The 24,281-nt window shown below is 42.9% G+C and overlaps 1 protein-coding gene across 2 annotated transcripts in view; it reads right to left on the bottom strand.

The window, feature by feature from the left end:
- The window catches only part of TNNT3 (troponin T3, fast skeletal type), a 66,530-nt gene extending 43,044 nt beyond the window's left edge, over positions 1 to 23,486 (bottom strand). For both annotated transcript variants that reach the window (XM_068260668.1, XM_068260667.1), the window contains exons 1-3: positions 23,401 to 23,486; positions 14,215 to 14,250; positions 8,813 to 8,826 (exon numbers count right to left, since the gene is read on the bottom strand). In XM_068260668.1, the coding sequence (XP_068116769.1) occupies positions 8,813 to 8,826; positions 14,215 to 14,234 (34 nt within the window). In that variant the 5' untranslated portion in view covers positions 14,235 to 14,250; positions 23,401 to 23,486. The remainder of the gene's footprint in view (positions 1 to 8,812; positions 8,827 to 14,214; positions 14,251 to 23,400) is intronic.
- Between the last annotated feature and the right edge of the window lie 795 nt (positions 23,487 to 24,281).

Below are 24,281 nucleotides of genomic sequence, written 5' to 3' on the forward strand. Positions count from 1 at the left end.
CTCTGATCTGTTCAACCCACTGGCTTGAATACAGTCCTGTTTTCTGAAGCACTTAAAGGATACCCGAAGTGACATGGGACATGATGAGATAGACATGGGTATGTACAGTGCCTAGCGCACGAATAACTATGCTGCGTTCCTTTTTTTATTTCTCTGCCTGAAAGAGTTAAATATCAGGTATGTAAGGGGCTGACTCAGTCCTGACTCAGACAGGAAGTGACTACAGTACAGTGTGACCCTCACTGATAAGAAATTTCAACTATAGAACACTTTCCTAGCAGAAAATGGCTTCTGAGGGCAAGAAAGATAAAAAGGGGAATTTCTTATCAGTGAGGGTCACACTGTAGTCACTTCCTGTCTGAGTCAGGACTGAGTCAGCCACTTACATACCTGATATTTAACTCTTTCAGGCAGAGAAAGAAAAACAGGAACACAGTATAGTTATTTGTGTGCTAGTCATTGTACATACCCATATCTATCTCATCATGTCACATGTCACTTCGGGTATCCTTTAAACAGCAAAGAAACAGTGAGAGACAGCTTGAGATAAGGTTTTACTACAAGCAAGTTTAAAGGGTCATTATTTCTGCTTGTTTTTTAGCTTAAAAGACAGAGTGTGCAACTGTGACAGTATGATGCAACATTATAAATAAATACATAAAAAGCTATACAACTGAACATAAGAATATGAGACTATTTTCTTTGCTACTTATGTTCTATTCATTATCTGTGCTACCCATACAATTTGTTATATCATAAGTTTTTTATTGCGTCAGTGTCACTTTAAAACTTGTTTCTTGGTATGTGAAAGAGAGCAGAATACTACAGGTGCTCAGTCAATATATATGAGAATGCAGAATACTTTAACAAAGAGTTTTAAGTGTCTGAAACAAGACTAGTCCATACCAGCCAATCATAACAGTCCTGATAGTACCACACACTACAGCGAGGAGAATTGGATTGGTTGCTATGTTTCAGAGCTTCCTTCAGACACTGTGATCAATAAGATCTGCTGGAAATTATTGTCATGAGATAGAATAACTGATTCACATAAATATTGGCGTATTCCAGCATTTCCCATACCTGTGCCTACAATACACCTTGCTTTACAGATTTATGGAGGCTGCCATATTCACCACCTTCCAATAAAAGCTGTCATAATGATGCTCCTGCAATAATGCTTTCTGAATCATTTATCTACAACAAGTTTGGAGGTTGGAAGGTCCCACAAGTCACAAACCCGATTTGTTTCAGGTGAGAGATTTGTAAAGTATTCAGCATTATAGCCAGGAAACTGAATACAATGCTGACTTCTTAACAGATGATGTTGGCAAGTATTCACCTTCACTAGGATGTTGCTCCCACAATGCAATGCAAATCTTTTACTTTTCAGGTAGTTAAATACAGCTTTTTTGGTAGAGCCATTGTGGTTCCTCCTAGCTCTCAACAAAAACCACAGAGGTTCCAATTCTTCATGACTTAGCTGGGTATTTAAAGTGACCATGAAGGCAGGGCCGGCGCTACCATAGACGCAAAGGGGGCAATTGCCCCAGGGCCCCAGATCCTATAGGGGCCCCCCAAGGTATCTCCCCACCAACCTAACTGTGCTCTCCTGCCACATCTTTGAAAGGGTAGCATCCCACCTCACCACAGGGGAAGGGGGCGCAGCTGGCTCAAGGGCCCTGGAGGGAAATATGGCTGCAACAAAGCGCCCCTAATGCTGCTTTATTGTCGAGGAAGGATGGTGTCTGTCAGGGGGCCCCTGGGTTAATTTTGCCCTGGGGCCCTACTGTTACTAGAACCGGCCGTGCATGAAGGGACCTAAAACAACATACTTACTCACCTAAGAAGGTGTCGCATGTATCCTTCCTAGTCTTTCCTACACCCCTTCGTTCTACCCCTTAATTTCACCCCCCAGGTGAAATTATTTGACCATCAATTCAAATTTGTCTTTGGCCGTCATTGGGAAGCCTTCAGAAGTACTTATGTCCCTGAGTACTTTCCAAGACAAGCTGTTCCATACTGCATGTACAAATCCAGACTCACGCATATGCAGTAGGGATGGCACGGTCTTCAGATGTATTTGGTGATGCAAGCGCTTCTGAAGCCTTCCAAAGAATCCCAAAGGCACGCGTTTTAATTAAATGGGGGACAACAGCGGGGGAATGAGAAAGCACTGGGAAGGCTCTATGGAATTCAGAGCCTTCCCTCTACTTAGTCTTTTTTGTTTTAGGTCGCTTCTGGTTTGCTTTAAAACTAGACATTTTTGAAATGGCAGCCTCTATAGCTCTCAACCGTAAAACGTACTTTAAGTTCCACCAATTGGGTATGTTTTACAGGCAATCTTCTCTATGTATTTGGGGTAGCGTGCAGGGATGGATCTAGACCAAGTTGCCCAAAGTTGCGCCTGGGGCAAGGTCAGGTTTTGGCGCCTAAACTGCCATTCCCCATCCAAATTTTGCCGCCTTTTTAAGAATTCAACAAACTGCGCCTGGGGCAAGAGACCCGCTTGCCCCCCCCCCCCCCCCCCAGATCCGTCCCTGGTAGCGTGGTGTATTGATGACAGACATACAGCTGTTGTGGTATGAGAACTGGTCTGGGAAGCACTGGTTTAGTACATTCAATAGCAGCCTGAAGATAGTGCATCCACATCAGACACCAAGATGAGACATGCTTACTTCCTTCAAGAAATGCCAGCATTAACACAACTCATCCAGGGTTCATAATCTCATACACTAGATGGACACATACCTTCCTGGGCTTCCTCTGGTCATACATTGTGAAATGGTAGCAAGGGAACAGCAGGGAAGCAAGAAAACAGACAAAACGTTAGCCTTCAGCAGAGAATAAGGGAGCACAGGATTGCTGACAACCACACCGTCCCTCATAGAAAGTAGCACCACCTGTAACAGCTGCATATAACCAAAACATTAATAAGAACAACAAAAAACACCTCACAGAAGACATTGGGCCACATATGTAGCTAAAGCAGTCTGAGTTACTCATTACAGTCAATCACACGCACCATTGATCTATAGAGCGTTTTTGGAAAAACAATATTTGAAACCTTATTGGCTACTATGAGCAACACAAACAGTACTTTACATATGTGAGACATGTGAAATACAGACATATAACAGGTAACATGCATGTACCCCAACAAGTAACTGCACAGCTATATAAGACTAGGCTGTGGGCTATATGAGTAATGTCATCTTATTGTTACTGTGTATTGATGAAAGTGTGTTAAACAAGGAAGCGTTGTTGAATAAAATGTCATGCTAAGTAAATCGTCATACCCAATCACTAGTGGAAATATTTTTTTGAAATGAAGAAAGCGATTTTGCTATTAACCACAAAGGACCTCTGGCAGTGCAGTGTTACCAGTATTTCAAGAACTGGAAACGATGGTACTGTGGTTACTATGGTATTTCTGGGGTGGGCATCACAAATCATCTTCCAAAACTGCCCCAGATTTATTTAAAATATACTCATGATAATTTGATTGTTTGCAGCCTAATGATGGGTGAAAGGTACAAAGTAATATTGAACACAAATAGTAAAATTGTCAGAATAGCTTATGTGTAAGAAAACAAATAATATGAAAATAATATCCTATTCTACCATTTGTATGTACTTACTATGACTGAGGCAAATCATTCCATGTAGCCAGCTCAGTGTAATAAGAATGGTTGTGTGTAAAGTGTGAGGGCTCAGCACCTATCCAATAGCTGGGCTTGTCTGGACAAGTAGGCATTTGAACTGAATAATTAAAAAGAAGAGCAAGGGGCTTCCCAGGACATGTTGAGGAGAAGCTTTCTGCTTACTGATCTCAAGATATTCACTGCTATGCACATGGTATAAGCACATGCACACTGATGCCTTCTTATGGGCGTTTCAGATAATGCAAGTGGCACTACTAAATGTAATAACAAAAATTTGTTCTGTGTTCAAAGTCACTTTTAATTACAATTCTAGCAATGGGCTCGGTCAATTTAAATTCTGATCCCTTAAATCAAAAGTTACACCCATGTTTTCCTTTTCAGTAATATATCATTTATATCAAATATAAAATCGCCAACCATACACCAACATCAGAGCTGATACGCCAGGAATGGGAATGAGGATTTAACAAAGAAAAACACTACAAGTTCACAAAACAAATCAACTAAAACTATGTTTTTGAAAATGTGAAGTCTAGAACAGGGTCAACAGTTAGAAAGGAACCCTGTAGTGGATCCAAATATATGAATCCTCTTCTGTATCCTGATGTACAATTGTTTATTAAAAGCACCATTGCTATTTCTTGCCCTGTATACTTTTTCATTGTCTTAATCCAGCTAGTTGGAAATGGTGTTGATTTTTGACCATAGAATGGTGGGACCTGCAGTTATGTCAGCTGACTCACTCTCCACCTGTCCCCTTCTGATGAGTCAAGCTTTCTGTTCTTTGTGTATGCATCAACAAGACAGCTGCTCTGTGTGTTTAGCTTGTTTCTCTGCACATGTGAGAACAGACAGCATGACTCACCAGGAGGGAGCTGGTGACGAGGGAGTAACAGAGAGGTTGGATAGAGCTGCAGACTGGACCATGTTCTGGTGACATTTCAACACAGTTTTCAGTTGGCTGCATTAGGAAAAATAAATAATTTACACAGTAAGAGGAAGCAACAATACTTTTAGTAAACACTTCTCTTTCAAGATATGGCAGTAGATGCATATGCTTGGATCCACTACATGATCCCCTTAAGTTAAGAGACCGGAGAATATGGATGTTGTAGACATCCGTTGTCTATAATTACTGCCCTATTGCGGACTTGTTTGGCAAGTAAAAGGTTAAAGAAAGTTATAGAAATTAGTGACATCTAGCTGATCCATTAGATCCCGCTGTTATAAAGTTAGGACTTCATGGTCAGCGAATAGAGAGTTCAGTAAGTTGACCCATTTACCTTCCTCGTATTCTTCTGTTGGGGTGATATAAAAGAAAACAAAACAGTCACGTCAACCATGACAAAACAACGTCACGCAAACAGTGATTTCCAAAACATCCACCTGAAAACCAGACAGGGATCAAAAGTAAAAGTAGCTTTATGATAATGTAAACAGCTGCTAATCTTTAAATCCAGCAAGGTAAAGCTGGCAGCCATACTCTGTTGTTGATTAACTAATATCGGAGGCAATCAAATAATCCAGAAAACTGCAAACTTTTGCCACGTAACAGCAGACTATCTGGTAATTCTGGTTGTGGCTAAATGAGGTAAAAAGCTAGAGTCTTAAGGTGCCCATACATCTAACGATGTATGGGCAGATTCGACCAAGAAACAAATCTCTCTCTTATCGAATCTGACAAGGGAGAGATCTGTCAGCTGCCCATACACCACAGGCCGGTTTCCGATCAATTTCAGCAAGAAATCGATCCGGAATCGGCCCGGTGTGCCGCCTTGCTGCTGTGCCTCCTAATTTTAATGATCCCCCCTCCCAGTGCCAAACATTACCAGTCCTCAGGCTCCGCTTGTCCCCCGCTGGCTTCCGGGATTCCTCCACTGCATACAGGCGCGGCCCACGTGGTTTCCTAGTAAGTGCGCAGGTGTGTGACGTCATACGTGTGCCCTCACTAGGAAACCACGTGAGGCCTGCTTGTATGGAGCGAAGAATGCACATGGAGCAGCTGGGCACAAGCGGAGGTTGCGGACAGGCAATGTATACTTTACGGGCCGGTACATTTACATTAGGGGAGCACAGCGGCGAGGCGGCAGATGGTTTCGTCGATCGTCAGGAAATTACATGACATTCCCGCCGCGCACACAACCAATCAACTTCTGCCTGACATCTTGTAGGATGCGCAATTGACAATGTGACCAATTTCCTTCCTGAAATTGGTCGCTTTGTTGGACAGGCATGCACTAGGCAGCACCAACTTTCATCCAATTCAATTATAACAATCAAACTGGATGGTCGATCGGCCGCCAAGTCGCCTGATGTATGGCAGCCGTTCCAGTACCAGTACCTTGAAAAACAGTCGGATGGTTTTAGCTGTTAATTTTATGTATACTACCACTTTAAATGATGGTTAACACGGTACTTTACTCTATTGCTACTGTATATTATTTCTTTATATGATAAATTGAAGATAGTCTTGCCTGATATTTAAAAAAAAATCAAGAGAATTAGTAAGCTCACTTTAATTGCTATTAATTACTAAATTAGTTGAACAACATACAGAAACACGGTACACGTATAATGATCAGAACCAGATTATGACAGTGCACAGGAACACAGGAACAGACAAGAAGAGCCTGCAGCTGCTTTTGAGTCCTAAAATTTTTTTAAAAACTCAAAAGGAAGCACTTCCGTAAAGTAGCCGGTAGGTGGCAGAGATCCTTTTAGTAAGATGTAAAAGTTACAGCGAAATGCAAGAAGAACATTCAATAGATGCTGTTCTGTACGTGCAGAAGGGGCAAAATGCAGATGAAAGGAACGGATGCAGGATAGAGACCTAGATCAGAATGGTGATATTACTAAGAGGAATGTTATCTGAGATCAGAAGATAAAACAGCACACATTAATAAGGAGAAGAAAATATAACAGGGTTAACTAGATGGAAGAGAGAGTGTCAGGATCAAACCTGTTACACACAGCAGAGAAAGGTGTTTAATGATAAGTAGGAGTGTGAAGAGTGAGTACAAGAGAGGAGGTCCAGGCAGCAGGGCCGGGCCGAGGCATAGGCTGGAGAGGCTCCAGCCTCAGGGCGCAGTGTAGGAGGGGGCGCACAATTCATTCAGCTGTCATTCCTAATTGTGTTTGAAGCAGAAATAAATAAGAAAAGGGGGTACATGGCAGTGACTGCAAGCCAGATAACTAGATATTAAGGTGTTGGGGAGGTTGTGGGCCCTGTGGCCCTCTTAGTCTAATAGCAATCAGTGTGTGACAGCTGGGGTGGGAGGGATGGAGGGGCGCACTTTGGTGTCTCAGCCTTGGGTGCTGGAGGACCTTGTCCCAGCTCTGCCAGGCAGCACAGGTTTCATGGCTCTCCTTAGCTTTGGACAGATGAATCTCCAATATATTACACCACCCAGGTGATCTCTCCTTATTGGATGCAGCATCTGTATATCTGTACTCCTGTCCTGGGTGCAGAAAGAATCTGCAAATCCACATATTCCATATCTAGGTTCCGGTCAACTGACTAATTAAAATAACTTGTTCATTTACTGGCAGTTAGTAAACTAGATAGTGTTATGGTTAAAGATATCACATTTGACTTAAAGGACAGCTGGAGTGAGATGGATAGGGTGGTTGCCATATTTATTTCCTTTTAAACAATACCGGTTCCCTGGCAGCCCTGCTGATCTCCCTGGCTTCAGTAGTCTCTAAATCATCACCAACCTGAAACAAGCATGCAGCTAATCTTGTCAGAGTTTTGGCAGAAACCTCTGATCTTTATGCTGTTCAGGGTCTATAACTAAAAGCATTAGAGGCAGAGGATCAGCAGGAGAGCCAGGCAATGTGCATTGTTCAAAAGGAAATAACTACAGTATGTCAGCCTCCATATCCTTCCTAGTTCAGGCTCCCTTTACCGTGGTGCAGCAAGTTAGAATATGATTGCTTGCTAAAATTGCCACTAACACTTGTCTAGCCATGGTATTGAATTTATGTCATGTCAGCACAAGTGATTGGCAGTAAGTATTATGTTACCAACAAGTCACCTCTACTTAATGAGCTGTAGCTCCAATTTTGGCAGCCACCTAAAATAGCAGCTTGTCAGAATGGATGGGCTTGGACAGGTTCAGGGGGTGACAAGCTGTGCTACATCTGTGCTTTCTTTAGGATGTCCATAAAACCTGCCCTGCTGACACTGGTGGGTGTGCTAGAGGGAGTGTAACACTGTAATACCATTAGATGGAAGAAGACACAAGGATTTGAGAAAGAGTTAAATGTAGATTAAAATAGATTAAAACTGATGAGCAAAATGCATTTCATGAAACTATTTCATAAGCAAAGATCCATCATCTTCATTCATTGTATCGAGCAGGCAGTCCCTTATGTAAGCACAATCCTTATGTAAGCACAATGCAAACTCAGTGAAACATTGGTTTACTATATGTGCAAGGAAATATTCCATATCAAGCAGTCAACCAGTTCATCGTTGTTATTATTGCTCTGACCAACCCACAGGGTCCTTTCACACTTCGGCCTTTGTACAACAATGTTGCATCCCAATGCAGAAGCAATGATAGTCCTACGGGCTATCACACTGATTGTGGTGTGGCGTTGGTGCTGTGGGTACCGATTCAGGAGTGCACTGCATGCAGTGCATTAACAGTACAATGTGTGCGTTTACACGGGGAGTGAGGCATAGTTGAATGGAACTGAATGCCTCACTATATGGCCGCACTGTCAAGGTACGATGTGACCTTTCGGCAGTGTTACGGTGCGATTGAAAAATAATTGCACTGTTTTGAGCACGGTGTGTAAGGAGCCAAAGGGTACATTTATCAAAAGAGAAAAATGGGGGCTACCATTGCAGACTTCTGATGAATACTGTATAAGTCACAGAAAGATCTGATCAACATCCCAGTGACCGTATACCTCGAGTTTTAACTTGGGAGGTCAGTGATAGTGGCCTCCACAATTCCCTTATGGTCTATCTATGTTAATCTGTAACTCTCCATGATTGTAGGTAGATGGGGAAGTGCATGCTGGATGTTCATTGGAAAGCCACAGATTTTTTTTCCGTTGGGTTGACTTTTGGGAACAGCACAGCAGTAGGATGATGCAGACTGAGGCATGCATGAGGAGACCAGCTCCATACTCACCCTCCACCTGCTCACTGGTGCAGCGCAAGAGGCCATGGTCATCAGGCAGGACAGGGACACATTACAGAAAGGGAAGACACACACAGAGCAGAGGAAGAGGAAGGAGAGAGGAAGAAACAAAGTTAGTTTACATGTCAAACACTTCCATTTAGCTAAAACCTACGTTTCTTGAATAGCTGGCCTGGCTACTCCTGGGCTGATCTGATATTGCCAATATGCAGTAACTGCTTGCAGCTGAGCAGAATGCATGCACTATGGGCAGACTCCAGTAGTCTCATGTGCCTGATATGGGCCACTAAACTTATTATTACCCACATTTTGTTTTAGATGTATTAAAGCACCATACAGACCATCAGCCAGGTGCGCACTTGCAATAATAATTATCCAATTATCAAGTTCAGTCGGCTTTTCTTCATTCAGTATGTTTGCCAATCAGCTGTCTGTGGGAGGTGGGGTCACCTGTACACACCAATGTAAATAGTTTTGGGTGGCTTAAGGACCACTAATGTGAAAAAGTGTAAAATTTAAAATACAAACATGGAAAAAGTATATTTTGCCCAGAGTAAAGTTCACTACAGCAGGGATGTCAAACTCCAGTCCTCAGGGGCCGAGGTCCTCACACATTTCTGGCACAGATCAAATGAATTGATGGGATTGAATCAGGTAAGATACACCTATGTGGTTCATCAAGTAGAACGCACTTCTCCATTTTGCAGTTTACCCTAAACACTGGCAGGATATGGCCCTCGAAGACTGGAGTTCCACAACTGTATAAATTGCTTTTTTTCTCATGTCACTTACAGTAGGTAGTGAAAAACTGACAGATTTAGACTAGTCCATCTCCTCATGGGAGAGTCTAAGTATTAACTTAATTCTTTACAAAAGCACTTGCTGGAAAGGATCTATACAAAGATGTCAGCCAGCTTATCTACTTCTTTGTACACTATTTTGTCAGTTGGACTGAACAACTGCCATTCAGTAAGTGCTTTTATAAAATAAATACAGTAACTGAGAATCCCCCACTAGGAGATGGACTAGTCAAAACATGACAGATCCTACTGTAAGTGACAGCGACATAGGAAAAAGTAAGGTATAGTGCATTTTACTCTGTAAGAAATGTACACTTTATACAGTATGTATGTATTTTATATTTTTCAATTTTTGTGTCCTTTAGGTTACAAGTGTGTCCTGGCCTCTTGACGCATAATGTTGATACTTTATTAATAGGCCCCCAGGTATTCTGACACTCTTATTATAGATCAGAGTGGGAATTAATAAGTCCAGGCAGTTGCCCAGATCACTCAATCTGTTTTCAGCTATTAAATATAACTAGGATTCGGGGCAAGTGTTTGACCTTGGCTCTGATTTTTGCTGAACCTGTGTTGATCAATCACTCCCAGAAAATGTCATTCCCAGTGGATCAGCATTACAGCCAGCAAGTAGAAGGGCAGCAAAATCAGCTCCCGCTTTTCTATCGTGACACACATACTAAATCTGTATGAATAACACCAAAGCCAATGGATGATACAGCTAGACCCAAACACAACCCATGCCAAATGCTCACCGGACAGAATCATATTTCACTTGTCTGGCTAAACTAAACTGCCTGCAATGCCAAGATGAAAGGTGTCGACTGTCGAATCACGAGCCTGCTCATCTTAAAGGATACCCGTACTGACATGTGACAAGATGAGATAGACATGTGTATTTACAGTGCCTAGCACACAAATAACTATGCTGTGTTCCTTTTTTTCTTTCTCTGCCTGAAAGAGTTAAATATCAGGTATGTAAGTGGCTGACTCAGTCCTGACTCAGACAGGAAGTGACTACAGTGTGACCCTTACTGATAAGAAATTCCCCTTTTTACCTCTTTCTTGCTTTCAGAAGCCATTTTCTTCTAGGAAAGTGTTTTTATAGTTGGAACTTCTTATCAGTGAGGGTCACACTGTAGACACTTCCTGTCTGAGTCAGGACTGAGTCAGCCACTTACATACCTGATATTTAACTCTTTCAGGCAGAGAAAGAAAAAAAAGGAACACAGCATAGTTATTTGTGTGCTAGGCACTGTACATACACATGTCTATCTCATTTTGTCACATGTCAGTACGGGTATCCTTTAAGATGAGCAGGCTCGTGATTCGACAGTCGACACCTTTCATCTTGGCATTGCAGGCAGTTTAGTTTAGCCAGACAAGTGAAGTATGATTCTGTCCGGTGAGCATTTGGCATGGGTTGTGTTTGGGTCTAGCTGTATCATCCATTGGCTTTGGTGTTATTCATACAGATTTAGTATCTGTGTCACGATAGAAAAGCAGGAGCTGATTTTGCTGCCCTTCTGCTTGCTGGCTGTAATGCTGATCCACTGGGTATGACATTTTCTGGGAGTGATTGATCAACACAGGGTCAGCAAAAATCAGAGCCAAGGTCAAACACTTGCCCCGAATCCTAGTTATATTTAATAGCTGAAAACAGATTGAGTGATCTCAATACCTGATATTTAACTCTTTCAGGCAGAGAAAGAAAAAAAGGAACACGGCATAGTTATTTGTGTGCTAGGCACTGTACATACACATGTCTATCTCATCATGTCACGTGTCACTTTGGGTATCCTTTAACATTAAAGCACACAGATGGCATTCATTTCAGAGTACTGAAAGATTGATTGGCAGTTATGCAATTTATGACTTCTGGTTGTTATTTGCAATTCAAACTATGGGATTGAGTCATGAAGCTACGGTAATATTGCTGTGCACAAATATCATACAGTAATATCACGGTTCCTTCCAGCAGCAGGTTACAGCGAGTTACGCCTCTAGCATGACCCGCAGTACTACAGTACCACAGTAACAGTACCGCATGTTAGTAACGCCAGAAGAAACAGTAATATTGTCGTAGCTTCATGCGCCAACCCCTTAACATTTGCTTTGCAATGTGCACATAATGCAATGCATACTGCATCGGGGCTGTTTTTAAGCATAGGCAAACCAGACAGATGCTTGGGGTAACACCTGCAGGAGGCAGCGCCACAGAGCTATTCTTAGCACATGATGCTTTATAGAACTGTTATATACAACTGCAAGTTCTACTAAGAAAGGGATGGTTAGTCATTTTAGCACTGGGGCTTTAATGTGCTTATTTAAGTTGCGATTGTTTTAGATTTACTGTAGGTATGTATTGATTGTCCCAATTCTTCTGGATTTACAGGAAAATATTATAACCTGTAAGGTTGCAGGCAGTAAATAAATAGTATAATGTATTTATAAAGAGGCTACATATCCCACTTAACAAATATAGGAAAGGTTTGTTAAATTATAACACAACGCGACATGCATAGTGTGAGTGAACTACAAATACCTAAGAAAGTGAAAAGCGTTCAATTCAAGATTTCCACCACCATGAATTACTTCTGTCGCAGAGGGGAATTTATGAGCTAAACATTCAAGTAATATGCAAATTCCGGTTGGGAACCAAAATTTGCAGGGGTGGAGCCAGAACTTTGCTTCAGATACTGGAAGTGCTGATCTAGGCAGCAGTTGGTTAGTGAAGTGTTTGGCATTTCCCCAATCTTAATAGCCCCCTGTAAAGTTCGGCTGATGTAAATTCTGGATGCATTTGAACTAAAATGTACACATTCAATACAATTATTGCTGATCACTGGACCTGAATGTTTAGGCAGCTGTCTCATCCTATGTGACTTAATTTGAGACTCTGTACTGGTGCTAAATGTCAGAGTGTGACATCAGCTGGAGGAATAACAGTATTTTTGTTACAGTTAGTGACATGATTATAGACTGTGGAAAGTCCTGAGAGAAGGCAGCTCTAGATAAATACACAATAATAATAATAAAAATAATCCTACCTAATAAAACCCCTGTGTCTCTGCATCCCATGTCCGTGTGTGTGTTCCTGCTATGCAGTACTGCGCATGTGCCGCAGGGACAGCTGTTGTGTGGACGGGAGCAGGACAGACAGGGGGCGGCCGGGAGTGTGCGCGCGCACGTCTGTGCGACGTGTGGGCATTGGCGCGCACGTGTGTCTAATTTTTGTAATAATAATAACCCATGGTAGAACTGACAATGTGGGGTACCAGTTCACACTGTGACAAATTAGGTCACAGTTTGGTAGTTAAGGCACCTTCATCATTAATCCTGTGTATGCAAAACTTTTATGACACTAGAGCCCCCTCCCAAAAGAAAAGCAATAGATAGGAAAGTACATTAAAGTGGTCTTAAATATTTTGGTTTTGCTGCAAAGAGTAGTGGTCACGTGAAAATCACGCAACTTGTACTTCTGTCACCTTCAAGTAGATTGCCAGTAGTACCTCCCAAGCAGGGGCGTAGCAATAGGGGGTGCAGAGGTAGCCACCGCATTGGGGCCCTTGGGCTAGAGGGGCCCCGAGGGGCCCACCCTTCAAACGCAGTATTAGCTCTTTATTGGTCCTGTGGTGATAATATTCACTTCTATAGTTGATTTGTATAGTAGTGAGCATTAACACACAGTTTCCCATCCCCTTCCTGCACCTATGACACTGTGGTTGTCCTTGATTGGTTTTGGTGCGCCGTATAAATTGTTATGTATAGTGTGCTTGGGGGGCCCCAATGCTAAACTTGCACCGGGGCCCATAGCTCCTTAGCTACGCCACTGCTCCCAAGTATTAGGTAGCCATAAACCTCCCCTTAGTAAATTTTTCTAAAGATAGCCTCCCCAGTTCTGGTAGTCCCAGGTACCCTTCACCCCCCCCCCTCCCCTCCGCCAGTACTAAGTAGCTCCCTGTATATGTAGCTCCCAGTATATGAAGCCAGATGTGCTCCAAGTATTAGGTAGACCAGCATCAGAATAATTTATTTTGCCAAGTACAAAGGGGGGTTGTACTTGGAATTGGTTTTTGCTCATACAGGTTCTGGAAGGAGGGGGGGGGGGGGGGGATAATGTCTGAAAGCCAAGAGCCGAAGCTGCCATACTATGGTGCCATCCCCCTAGTATAGGTAGGTAGATGTGCCCCTACATTGGAGGTAGCATATGTGCCTCTCTCTTCCACAGTACAGGGAGCCTAATGTGCCCCCAGGTATTAGGTAGGCCCTCGGTTTATGTAGCAGGCATGGTTAAGTTTGGGATCTTTAGTGTAATAAATAATCTGGATATTTTCATAATACAGTCAGGTCTGTTTTGGGGCATGCTGCAAGCCTAATACCTCATACCTCGCCCTTCAGCATTATACCACAAATTCGAAAATGTAAAAGGCTGCATTGGGAGACTATAAACATAACTGTTGTCTTTGCCCCACCATAGTGGCGAGAGGTCAGTATCTGTGTGTATGTGTGGGAGGCAATGTACTGTATATTTCTTCTTGTTTATTAGATCTAGATGTGTACTCAGTAACACATGCTGTTTTGGATACTCACACTTCCTCTGTGTCAGACATGATGGCTTTTGGTCAGCTGGAAAGAGAAAGAGAGGAAGAGAAACTTTAGAAAAAAATTGTAGACTTAGTAAATCGCTCCAACACAAAGGAACTTAGAGAATGCAGTGGTGTAAATATTCATCATGATCTGTCGCTGTGAGCACCTCGGGTCCCTTTCTTGTAGTGGTGTGGCTCGACCACCAGCAAAGCATCACTGCTATTTATGCAGTAATTCAGTAACAGCTGTACGCTATAAATAAGACAACACATATGGTGTCTCCAAGATCTTTGCACATAGGTGTCTTCTGTACAGCTCTTTAGTGGCGATTGCCATAAAATTGGAGTACTGGTATATGGCATATTTTGGTTCCATAGGAACCGGGTTGGCAAAACTTTAAAGTGGACCTGATCTCAGAACTTCCTCTCTGCTCTAAAAGATACGCTACAGCATAATAACCTTTAAAGAAAACCACTTATTTGTTACAGCTGATACAGATCCTAAAATAAATCTCCAGTGTTTCAATTTCTTGCTTTCATTGAAGCAGACATATTGTTTACATCCTGTGCTTTCAAATGAGCTTATCTGCCTTCTCTGCTGAGGCAGGCAGTCAGCTGACACAGAGGAGAGATCAAATTGCAACTTGTGATTAGACCCAGATGATGAGGAATTAGACAGAATAAACTCTCTGAATACATACAGGGTGCATTTCTCTATGTTTTCCTTCTGTTTCTGTGCAAGAGTTCAGGTCCACTTTAATCAGGGTTTGCAGGGCATAATCAGATTCAGGAGCTAACAATTAAATTATCCGATTGACTGATAAACTCACACTTAAGGCGGACCCAAACCTAACTTTTTTTAATACAAAATATTCAGTTGCACCACTCTGACACATACAAAGATAAATAAACACTCCTTCAAGCCTATGAGCATTTCAGTGCATACTTTTCACCCTTCTCTTTTCATAACTAGGGTTATACAGGTGGCAGCCATTACATTAGCAATTCCTCCTTTGCCGGGCACCACCTACTCCACCAGTTTGCCGGATTCTGTCCCGGCAATATGAAAGGAAGGGAGGGGTTCCTCCAATAAATGGAAAATATTTTATATTTGTCATCATGCAACTGGAAAAAGGCTGCTATGTATTATTATTATAATTTAAAAAATAGATTTTATTTCTGAAATCTTGTATTTTTAATTTGAGTCCACTTTAACTGATCATCAGCAACTCCAGAATTTATTAAACAAATACTCGATGGAGGCCAGGCAAATCACAAGACCTATGGACACAAAATTTGCTGCTTGCTGAAATGTTATGACCATTATTACTCTTCCGTACAAATGAAAAAAAAACATTGCCGACTTCCTTCTGAATATACCAGTTCCCTGGCCAAAATGTTGTTATTATTCTTGCGCTACATATTTTATAACTTACTCAAAATGAGTAGTAGTATTCTAGCCAGTCGATTAGAAGTTTCAGAAGGATTTCAGCAATGGTAGCCCTTAGATTTTAGGAACACGCCAATATACTTATTTGTACTGAATTATACTCCATTTTGATTAGCCAATAGATCTTGAATACTATAGACTGATTGTGTAGGTAAGTTCTCATAAAAATGGCCAATCATTGGGCAATCACAATTGGATGTGTATACGCACCCTTACTTAGAAATGACAAAGAAAACCTTTAAGCGGATAGTGAGTCTTAAAACTGATTCGCATGGGTCATCCTGTAAGGAAAAGTTATAATTACCTGTGCTGTCTTGTCCCCCAAAGTCATCCCCAAAACCACTGAATAAGCTGGTGTCCGGCACATAGCCACGCCCCCTGGAACCCCCATCCCCCCCATTCCGTTTTCTCTACTGAGATAGAGAAAACACAGAATGGCTTTTTGTTTAAGGAGACGGGGCTACGCACTAGAAACTGGCTGATTTGGGGTTTTTGGGGATGACTTTCGAGGGACAAGACAGTACAGGTAATTATAACATTACTTTACAGGAGGACCAATGCAAATTAGTTTTCAGGCTCAATATCCACTTTAACAAGAATGATGCAGTTGCCCGCACTGCCACTGACCAGTAAGTAGAATTTCCACTTTCATATACTGATGGTTGCTATGGGTAACAGCTACATCCTTTGTCTTTGCATCCTTTTTACTAGTGTTAAAGAACCAACTCATAGGATTGGAAGTGTCATAGGATAGGATATCCCATATGAATACTATTGTAAATTATACCTTTAAACAATGTGTCCTTATCTGCTACAAAAGTTTTAATAGTTTTTACACTCTGTCTAGCAAGCTGCCTGATTGAATAAGTAGAAACAGATCATTTTAACATTTCTCAGACAATAGGAAAGCTAAACCAATACAGGGCAATAGGTGGATTCTACCCTGAAGACATTGTTTATTATTGCTTATTTTTTGTTTTTATAAAGCTTTTAATTAAGAGATTTGTTTCCTAGTTATCATTCTACCTCATTTACAAAGAGAGGAAGAGTGATTGGAATACAAAGGTTGCCATCTTCATTCCCCTATAAACAATTACAGTTGCCTGGCTGTCATGCTAAGCTTTTGGCTTTAGTTGTTTTTGAGTCCCACACTGGAGTCAGACCAGTCAAAGCATCTGATCTGCATGCCCATTATAGGCCAGTGACTTAAATAGAGGCAGAGCATCAGCCCAGAAGTAGCCAGGCAACTGGCATTGTGTATTTGAGAATGAAGATGGCAGCCTCTGTACTCCTCTCACTTCAGGTACCCTTTAATAAATGAGTCCAATTACATGATGTCATTTGCCATGACATGCTGAGGTTCCTCAGCCTAGGCCAGCAGGAAAAAAATGAGTTTCACTTCTCCAAAGCTTTCTAGCTGGTTAATTCTGTGCTTTTCAGGTCAGATTGTGAAATGTACGGTTATTGCATAACTGTTCCTGTTTTCAGATCACATTTTCTTTAGCATTGGTTCCCTTAGGGTGTTTACAGCGTCCTAGTGGTTCTGGTTCTCTGCGGTAGCGTAGCAATAGGGGATGCAGAGGTAGCAACCGCATCGGGGCTCTTGGGATAGAGGGGCCCCATGGGGCCCATTGTCAACCACAGTATTAGCTCTTTTTAGGTCCTGGGCTTGTACTAATCCTTTCTATATATGCTTTGAATAATAGTTATCATTAACACACTGTTTCCCATCCCCTTATTGCACCTGTGACACTGTGGTTGTCCTTGATTGGTTTTGGTGCGCTGTATCAATTGTTATGTATAGCATGCTTGGGGGCCCCAATGCAAAATTTGTACTGGGGCCCACAGCTTCTTAGCTACGCCACTGGTTCTCTGTGACATAAAAGGGGGTTCTGTAACAGGACTGTTTCAGCAGGAAGATTACAAATACCACAGTGATAACTGATCATGGTTCAGTAGCCCAGTTAACTAGCTCACTTAAAATGTACCCGTAGGGGGAATAGGGTGGCCCATTTAGATAAGTACCTCGGTAGAGGAAAGCCTCTGGATAAACGCCTCCACCGATTCAGCATTGGGACCCCCCCAAATCTCCATGACAAGGGCTTGTCAAGGTGCGTGTGGCCACACTCCCCTCCATGAACGAGCTTGTTCGCACTGCGCATCCGCAGGACGCCTCATGCCTGCACAGTAGCATGGAGAAACTTGGCTTGGCTTTTTCCCCCGAGAGTCTCCTTTCTACTGTGCGTGCGCAAGGCATCCTGCGCCTCCACACTGCAACCGCACTCGTTCACTGACTTTCAGTTTGTCTTTAAAATCAGTGTTTTGTCAATAACGCAAATCCTGACAAAGAGTTAAATCTTTTGATCTCAAACCACTATTGTGGAAAAATGGTAAGATTTAAAATGCATACATGTAAAATGTAGTTTTGTTCCAGAGTAAAATGCACCATGACTCATTTTCCTCCTATGCTGATGATCACGTACAGTAGGTAGGACAAATCAGACAGGTATTTGGGACACCACAGCAGCTTGTTAAAGCTAATGGGCAGTCAAAAAAATAAAACCGGATACTTACCTAAGGCTATAGAAAGCTTTGGGTCCTGTAGAGATTTCCTTTTGCTCTCACGGTTCCCACGTTCCAGCGCTGCATCCCCTGTTTGAATACCTGCCGCAGGAGGCTTCGGATGTCTTCGGGAACCTGAGTGCTCTAGAAGACGGGCGGCTCTGTACTGCACATGCGTGAGTGCACGAGAGAGAGCCCGCTAGCGCAGGCACAGTACAGAGCTGCCCGTCTTCAGAAACACTCGGGCCCACGAAGACATACAAAGCTTCCTGCCACTGGGGGAGCCAGCACTGGAATGTGGGGACCTTGAGAGGAGCGGGAAGACTCTATAGGACCCATTGCCTTCCCTCTCCTTAAAGAGGATCTGTAACATCAAAAGATCCCATGGGCGGTACTCACCTCGGGTGGGGTGGAAGCCTCAGGATCCTAATGAGGCTTCCCACGCCATCCTCTGTCTCACGGGGGTCTCGCTGCAGCCCTCCGTACAAGATGACGTCATTATTTACCTTCCCGGCTCCTGCGCAGGCGCTCTGACGGCTGTCGGCTCCGAACTACACGGAAATACCCGATCGCCGTCGGGTCTGCTCTACTGCGCAGGCGCAAGTTTCCGGCGCCTGCGCAGTAGAGCGGACCTGACTGAGATCGGGTATTTCCGTGTAGTTTGGAGCGGAAAGCAGCCACTGCACCCCCGCTGGAGCCAGCAAAGGTAAATATTGATTTTACAGTCGAGTCTGTCGCCGGCTGTTCGGAGGGCTGCAGCGAGACCCCCCGTGGGACAGAGGACGGCGTGGGAAGTCTCATTAGGATCCGGAGGCTTCCCCCACCCGAGGTGAGTACCCCCCAGGGGATGTTTTTGAGGTTACAGAGTCTCTTTAAGTCAGTATCTGTTTGCTTGTTTGTTTTTTGGCTTCTCATTGGCTTTAAATACTTTGGTGATTCCACCAGTGATAATTGCTTGCCAACATTGCTTACTGGGCCTCATAGCCATGGAAACTCGCTCCCTCTGCTACATATGCGGGAGTGTGAATTAGTTACAATCCAACATGTAAAGCAATCGAATTTGTAATGGGTAGACCTAAGAATACAGCTACACATGCTTCTCTCTACTGAGATCTATGAATTAGGAGCTGATTGAGGCGCTGTTAGCTCCTCTTACTGCAACCACAGGCACTATATTGACCTGATGATGCGAGATTTACTCCCCCGAAACGCGTTGTCTGATTGTGCTCAATAAACTATATTTGGGATCGGATGTCTACATTATTTTTTATTATTTTACATAAGTTTGGTTCGCTCCTTTTCCTGTTGTCATGGTTTTAGTACTGTTCGTCCTATTCTTTTTGTTCGTACATCAGAGCCTTGTATCTTAAAGTATATATCTGGCATATAAGCCATTTAAGCTCCTAAATCTTACAACGCAATGACAACAGCTGCACAAATATTTTACAAAGTGAACCAAAAATTTCCAGAACTCGAATGGGTGTCACATAGCAACAGCACTGTACCGCTTTTACTGTGCTTTGAGATCTATTCTAAATATATTGAAAATTCCCCTTAGCACTAACTCTGTAGGCATTAAACCTCCAGTAATGTGGCACCAGCCTCCAGGCCAATGTCACTTGGTGGCTTAATTTAGGTCTCCCACCCTGTAAGGAAAACTTGGGCGTCTATGGCTGTATTTTGCGTGACTCAGATGTTACATGAGATGTCAAAGCGGGGCGGGCTGGGGCGAGAGACGGACAACTGGGCATTCTTGTCTATTCTGGGAACCCTGGGAATGTCCTTTAAAGGTGATTAGGACCTGGGAGGGGGGTACTGGGACAATATGATGGCAGCAGGATGTTCTATTAACATTTAGGTTATGGGGTGTCTAATCCGCCTGAGAGGTGTGTGTTTCTCAGATGACTGCAATTTGTTTATCAAACTGGCTTCCTTTTTGCCTGGTGCCCTTTAGAGTCACTCCCCACACACCTGAGGAGCGCATCAGAGGGATACGCTTCTTATGATGCTGAATGTAATCACATTTTCCCACATGGCTTCCAGTCCCACATAAAGCTTACAGGAGACATCAACATGCCAGAATTATCTCAGTGTGAGGAGCTGAGGGAGCTCAAGAGCCACAACACCTCCTCTCTGACCTATAGTCTTTTACAATGACACTTGTCACCAGGAAAGAACAGCTGATCTTAACAAATCACGCACAGCTTTTTCTTCATGTCGTCGGCTCAGAGAATTAAAAGAAGCCTTCAGTGAATGCAATATCGAGGCAGCCATCATTATTCTCTTTGATAAATCCAGATTTCCTGCCTCTGAGGCTAATTTCAAAAGCTTTGTGAGTGTATGAACTGTTCCTGGAACAAGTATGTAGCCAGTGCAGTCACAACAGCTGTTCCTCAAACTCATATAGTGTATGGAACAAGTATTCAGCCAGTGCAGTCACAACAGCTGTTCCTCGTACTAGTATAGGTATGTGGAACAAGTATGCAGCCAGTACAATCGCAATACCTGATCTTCATACTACTATAGGTATGAGGAACAAGCACGCAGCCAGTGCAGTTACAACCAGTTCTACATACTCCTATTGGATATGTGGAACAAGCACGCAGCCAGTGCAGTCACAACATCTGTTCTTCATACTCCTATCAATATGTGGAACAAGCACACAGCCAGTGCAGTCACAACCAGTTCTTCATACTCCTATCGATATGTGGAACAAGCACACAGCCAGGGCAGTCACAACAACTGATCTTCATACTCCTAACAATATGTGGGACAAGCATGCATCCAGTGCAGTCACAACATCTGATCTTTATACTCCTATTAATATGTGGAACAAGCACGCAGCCAGTGCAGTCACAACATCTGATCTTCACACTCCTATCAATATGTGGAACAAGCATGCATCCAGTGCAGTCACAACCAGTTCTTCATACTCCTATCGATATGTGGAACAAGCACGCAGCCAGTGCAGTCAGAACATCTCATCTTCTTAGTCCTATCGATATGAGGAACAAGTATGCAGCCAGCATAGTAATAGCATGTGATCTTCATACTCCTATTGGTGTGAGGAACAAGAATGTAGCCAGTGCAGCAACAACACCTGTTCTTCACACTCATATAGTGTGTGAAACAAGTATGCAGCCAGTGCAATCACATCATCTATTCTTCATACTATAGGTATAAGGAACAAGCACACAGCCAGCACAGTCACATCTGATCTTCATACTCATATAGGTATAAGGAACAAGCACGCAGCCAGCACAGTCAAATCTGATCTTCATACTCATTTAGATGTTTGAATTACAAGATATTCCACAGAAAGGATCAGAAAAGCACAGTAGCCAGGCAAGTGGCTTTTTGTAAAGCATAGTCAGCAATGGCTCCTTCCATGTCCCTCTCACTACAAGTTTAAAAGATCTACAACACAGCTCACAGTATTTTAAACAGAAATGACAAACTATCACTACAGAGTGTGATATGTATATAAAATAAACCTTCAGTAATCCCACTCATCATAACCCTGCTGCCTGTGAAATATATCAGTGCCTTGAAGAATTGCCTCTTGTTCCTTTTTTAACACACACACTCGCACTCTCGACACATCAGCGAATACGGTACTCAATCAGCATTTACAGAGACTGTTCTCCCTAAATCTAGACATTGCCCTTCTACAGCAAATCACAGAATACTATTCTCAGCTTGATGGCCCACTACAAAAGACAAACCAGCACGAACATTCTAAGATTAGGTTTTTCACTGAAACCACAAACTTTCTCTTCATAGCAGGAAATTGGGGGGGGGGGGGGGGGGGGGGATTTGCTAAAGACCAGCTCACGTGATTGATTGAAGTGCATGCTTGCTGTCGGGGAACCAGTGCTATCTGGTTGCAGTGTAATGCACCTGATCACCAACATTCGTTACCTGGCCTGGTGTGATTAAGATATTACCTGCTATTCAGTAGAAAGTGTAACCCTCACCTTGGATAATATTACTGAAAGGTTAGTGAAATGTGTGTCTTCAGACACCTACAGACACTGAGTTTAGGTTCACAGTGGTCAGTTGCACAACACACAGTGTTATAATGCATTATAATGACTGTGAACTGCAATGTCGATTGGCGATAGACTTTAATACAAAGCCTGCATGCAGCGAGTTAGAATAACGCTATCCGTTACTGTGAACTGGCCCATAGAACTGTATGGGCAGTGAGTTGACATGCAGAATTATTCTGCAACACAACTGGGCACTGTGAACCTGGCCTCATACTGTGATTTATTCTTTTTTGGGGAATAAACTAAAATTACCTTGGATTTATCACAAAATGCTCTCACTACAGGTGCATCAATGTGACTACAGTCACGCAACTGCTAGTCCTCACTGTAGTCTAATATGACTCAGGTCAGTTACAAAATGATTGCCAGTCAGGAGCAGTCAATATTTTAATACAACCATGCCAGGTTGATAGACAGGCAGATAGCGGCAGCCCAGACAAAGCATTCGTGTGGCACAACACACAGACAGCAGCTAGATTAGCACAGGATCACACTAATGACACCAGGCTTGCCCCCCTTGGCTTAGCCAGGATTCCTGTACTGCAGAGCCCTATACAGATCTCCAGGATTATAATAGGGATCTTACTAATAAATAGGAGTATTATGAGCTCACTCTCCCTTGAATGGTTTAGTTCTCCGGGGATAAGGGAGGTGCAGCAACACATTGTCACACTGTGTGACGGTGACACTGGCATGCATGATGACCTTGGCAGCCCAGGATAACTCTGTCATCATCAATCTCATTCCAGTGTTCTGACAGGAAGTACATAACAGGTTTATATCTGTACATGATCCTCAGAAGATCCATATTGCTTTGCCTCGAGTCACTGTAGAGCTGGCCACTCACCATACAATCTTGATTGTACAGTTGAGTCCAATTTGACCACTCTTATGTAGTACTAGAGCTGACTTGAAAAAATCTGTTGAAAGGGTCCTCAATCGGTCGCTGTTACGTTATATAGATGTGGTAAGATAGTACAATCAAGATTGTATGGTATATGGCCAGCAGAAGAAGGACCTGTAGAGTTACAAGCCTTTGTAGGTGCTGCCTCCCTCTCTTCACACAAGTGATACTGCCCCTTGCTGAAAGGGGAATCCATTCAGGCACCCCTCACCCTGTTCTTACCTGAATGCAGAGAGCAGCACTGGGGGTCGGAGCAGTTGTGAGACTTTTCAATCACCCACCGGCCTGGTTATGTCTTGCAATTATATGGAAATGTGATCTGCACCCCACTAGGATTGGCCAGGCTGTGAGGGGGTGAGGAGTGGCACTCACAAGGGGCAGGCCGAAGCACAGGAACAGCTGCTCCGCACAGGTTATAGTGGAGGGGGCACACCAGGGTTTTAGCTCAACTTACTCACTAATTATAGAGCAAGCTGGACTGCAGAATTTGGAGATGTTCCCTTGTGTGTATATATGTGTCTGAGGGGGGAGCTGTTAAATTAAGAAGACCACCTTCATGGCCTGCCTGTGCTCAAAACCTTTCATTTCAGCCTCATTCTGGGAATAGGAGAATCAAACATTACATATAAATCACTCTCAGTGAGCTCATGTGTATCAGTGATAAATGACACAATTGTATCTGCTGTATTGCCATATATACTTCAATGCGTGCTGAACAGAATTATTTTCTGAATGCCCGGATTTAAAGGTGCCCATTGGCAATACAATTTTCATTGTACAATCAAACCACACACATCAATGTATTATGACAGACTGCCTAAAGTATCTGTACACAGTATATTCAGCCAGTTTACCCTTCTGCTACATAGATTTAAAGTGGCCATTAACGATACAATTTGCCTAACGATCGTTTAAGAAAGATTCTTCATATGAACTATCCAAAATAATCATTTGGGACAACTAATCGACAAACATCTCCTAACCAATCAGATTAATGAAATTGATCAGGTTAATGAAATTGGATCGATATCAATAATCTGACTGGTTTGGATAGGAGATTTTTTTGTCCGTAAGGGCTCGTTTCCCTATATCGCACTTTTAGG

Source organism: Hyperolius riggenbachi, chromosome 11 (genome assembly GCF_040937935.1).
Source record: "Hyperolius riggenbachi isolate aHypRig1 chromosome 11, aHypRig1.pri, whole genome shotgun sequence".
NCBI classification, from domain to species: domain Eukaryota; kingdom Metazoa; phylum Chordata; class Amphibia; order Anura; family Hyperoliidae; genus Hyperolius; species Hyperolius riggenbachi.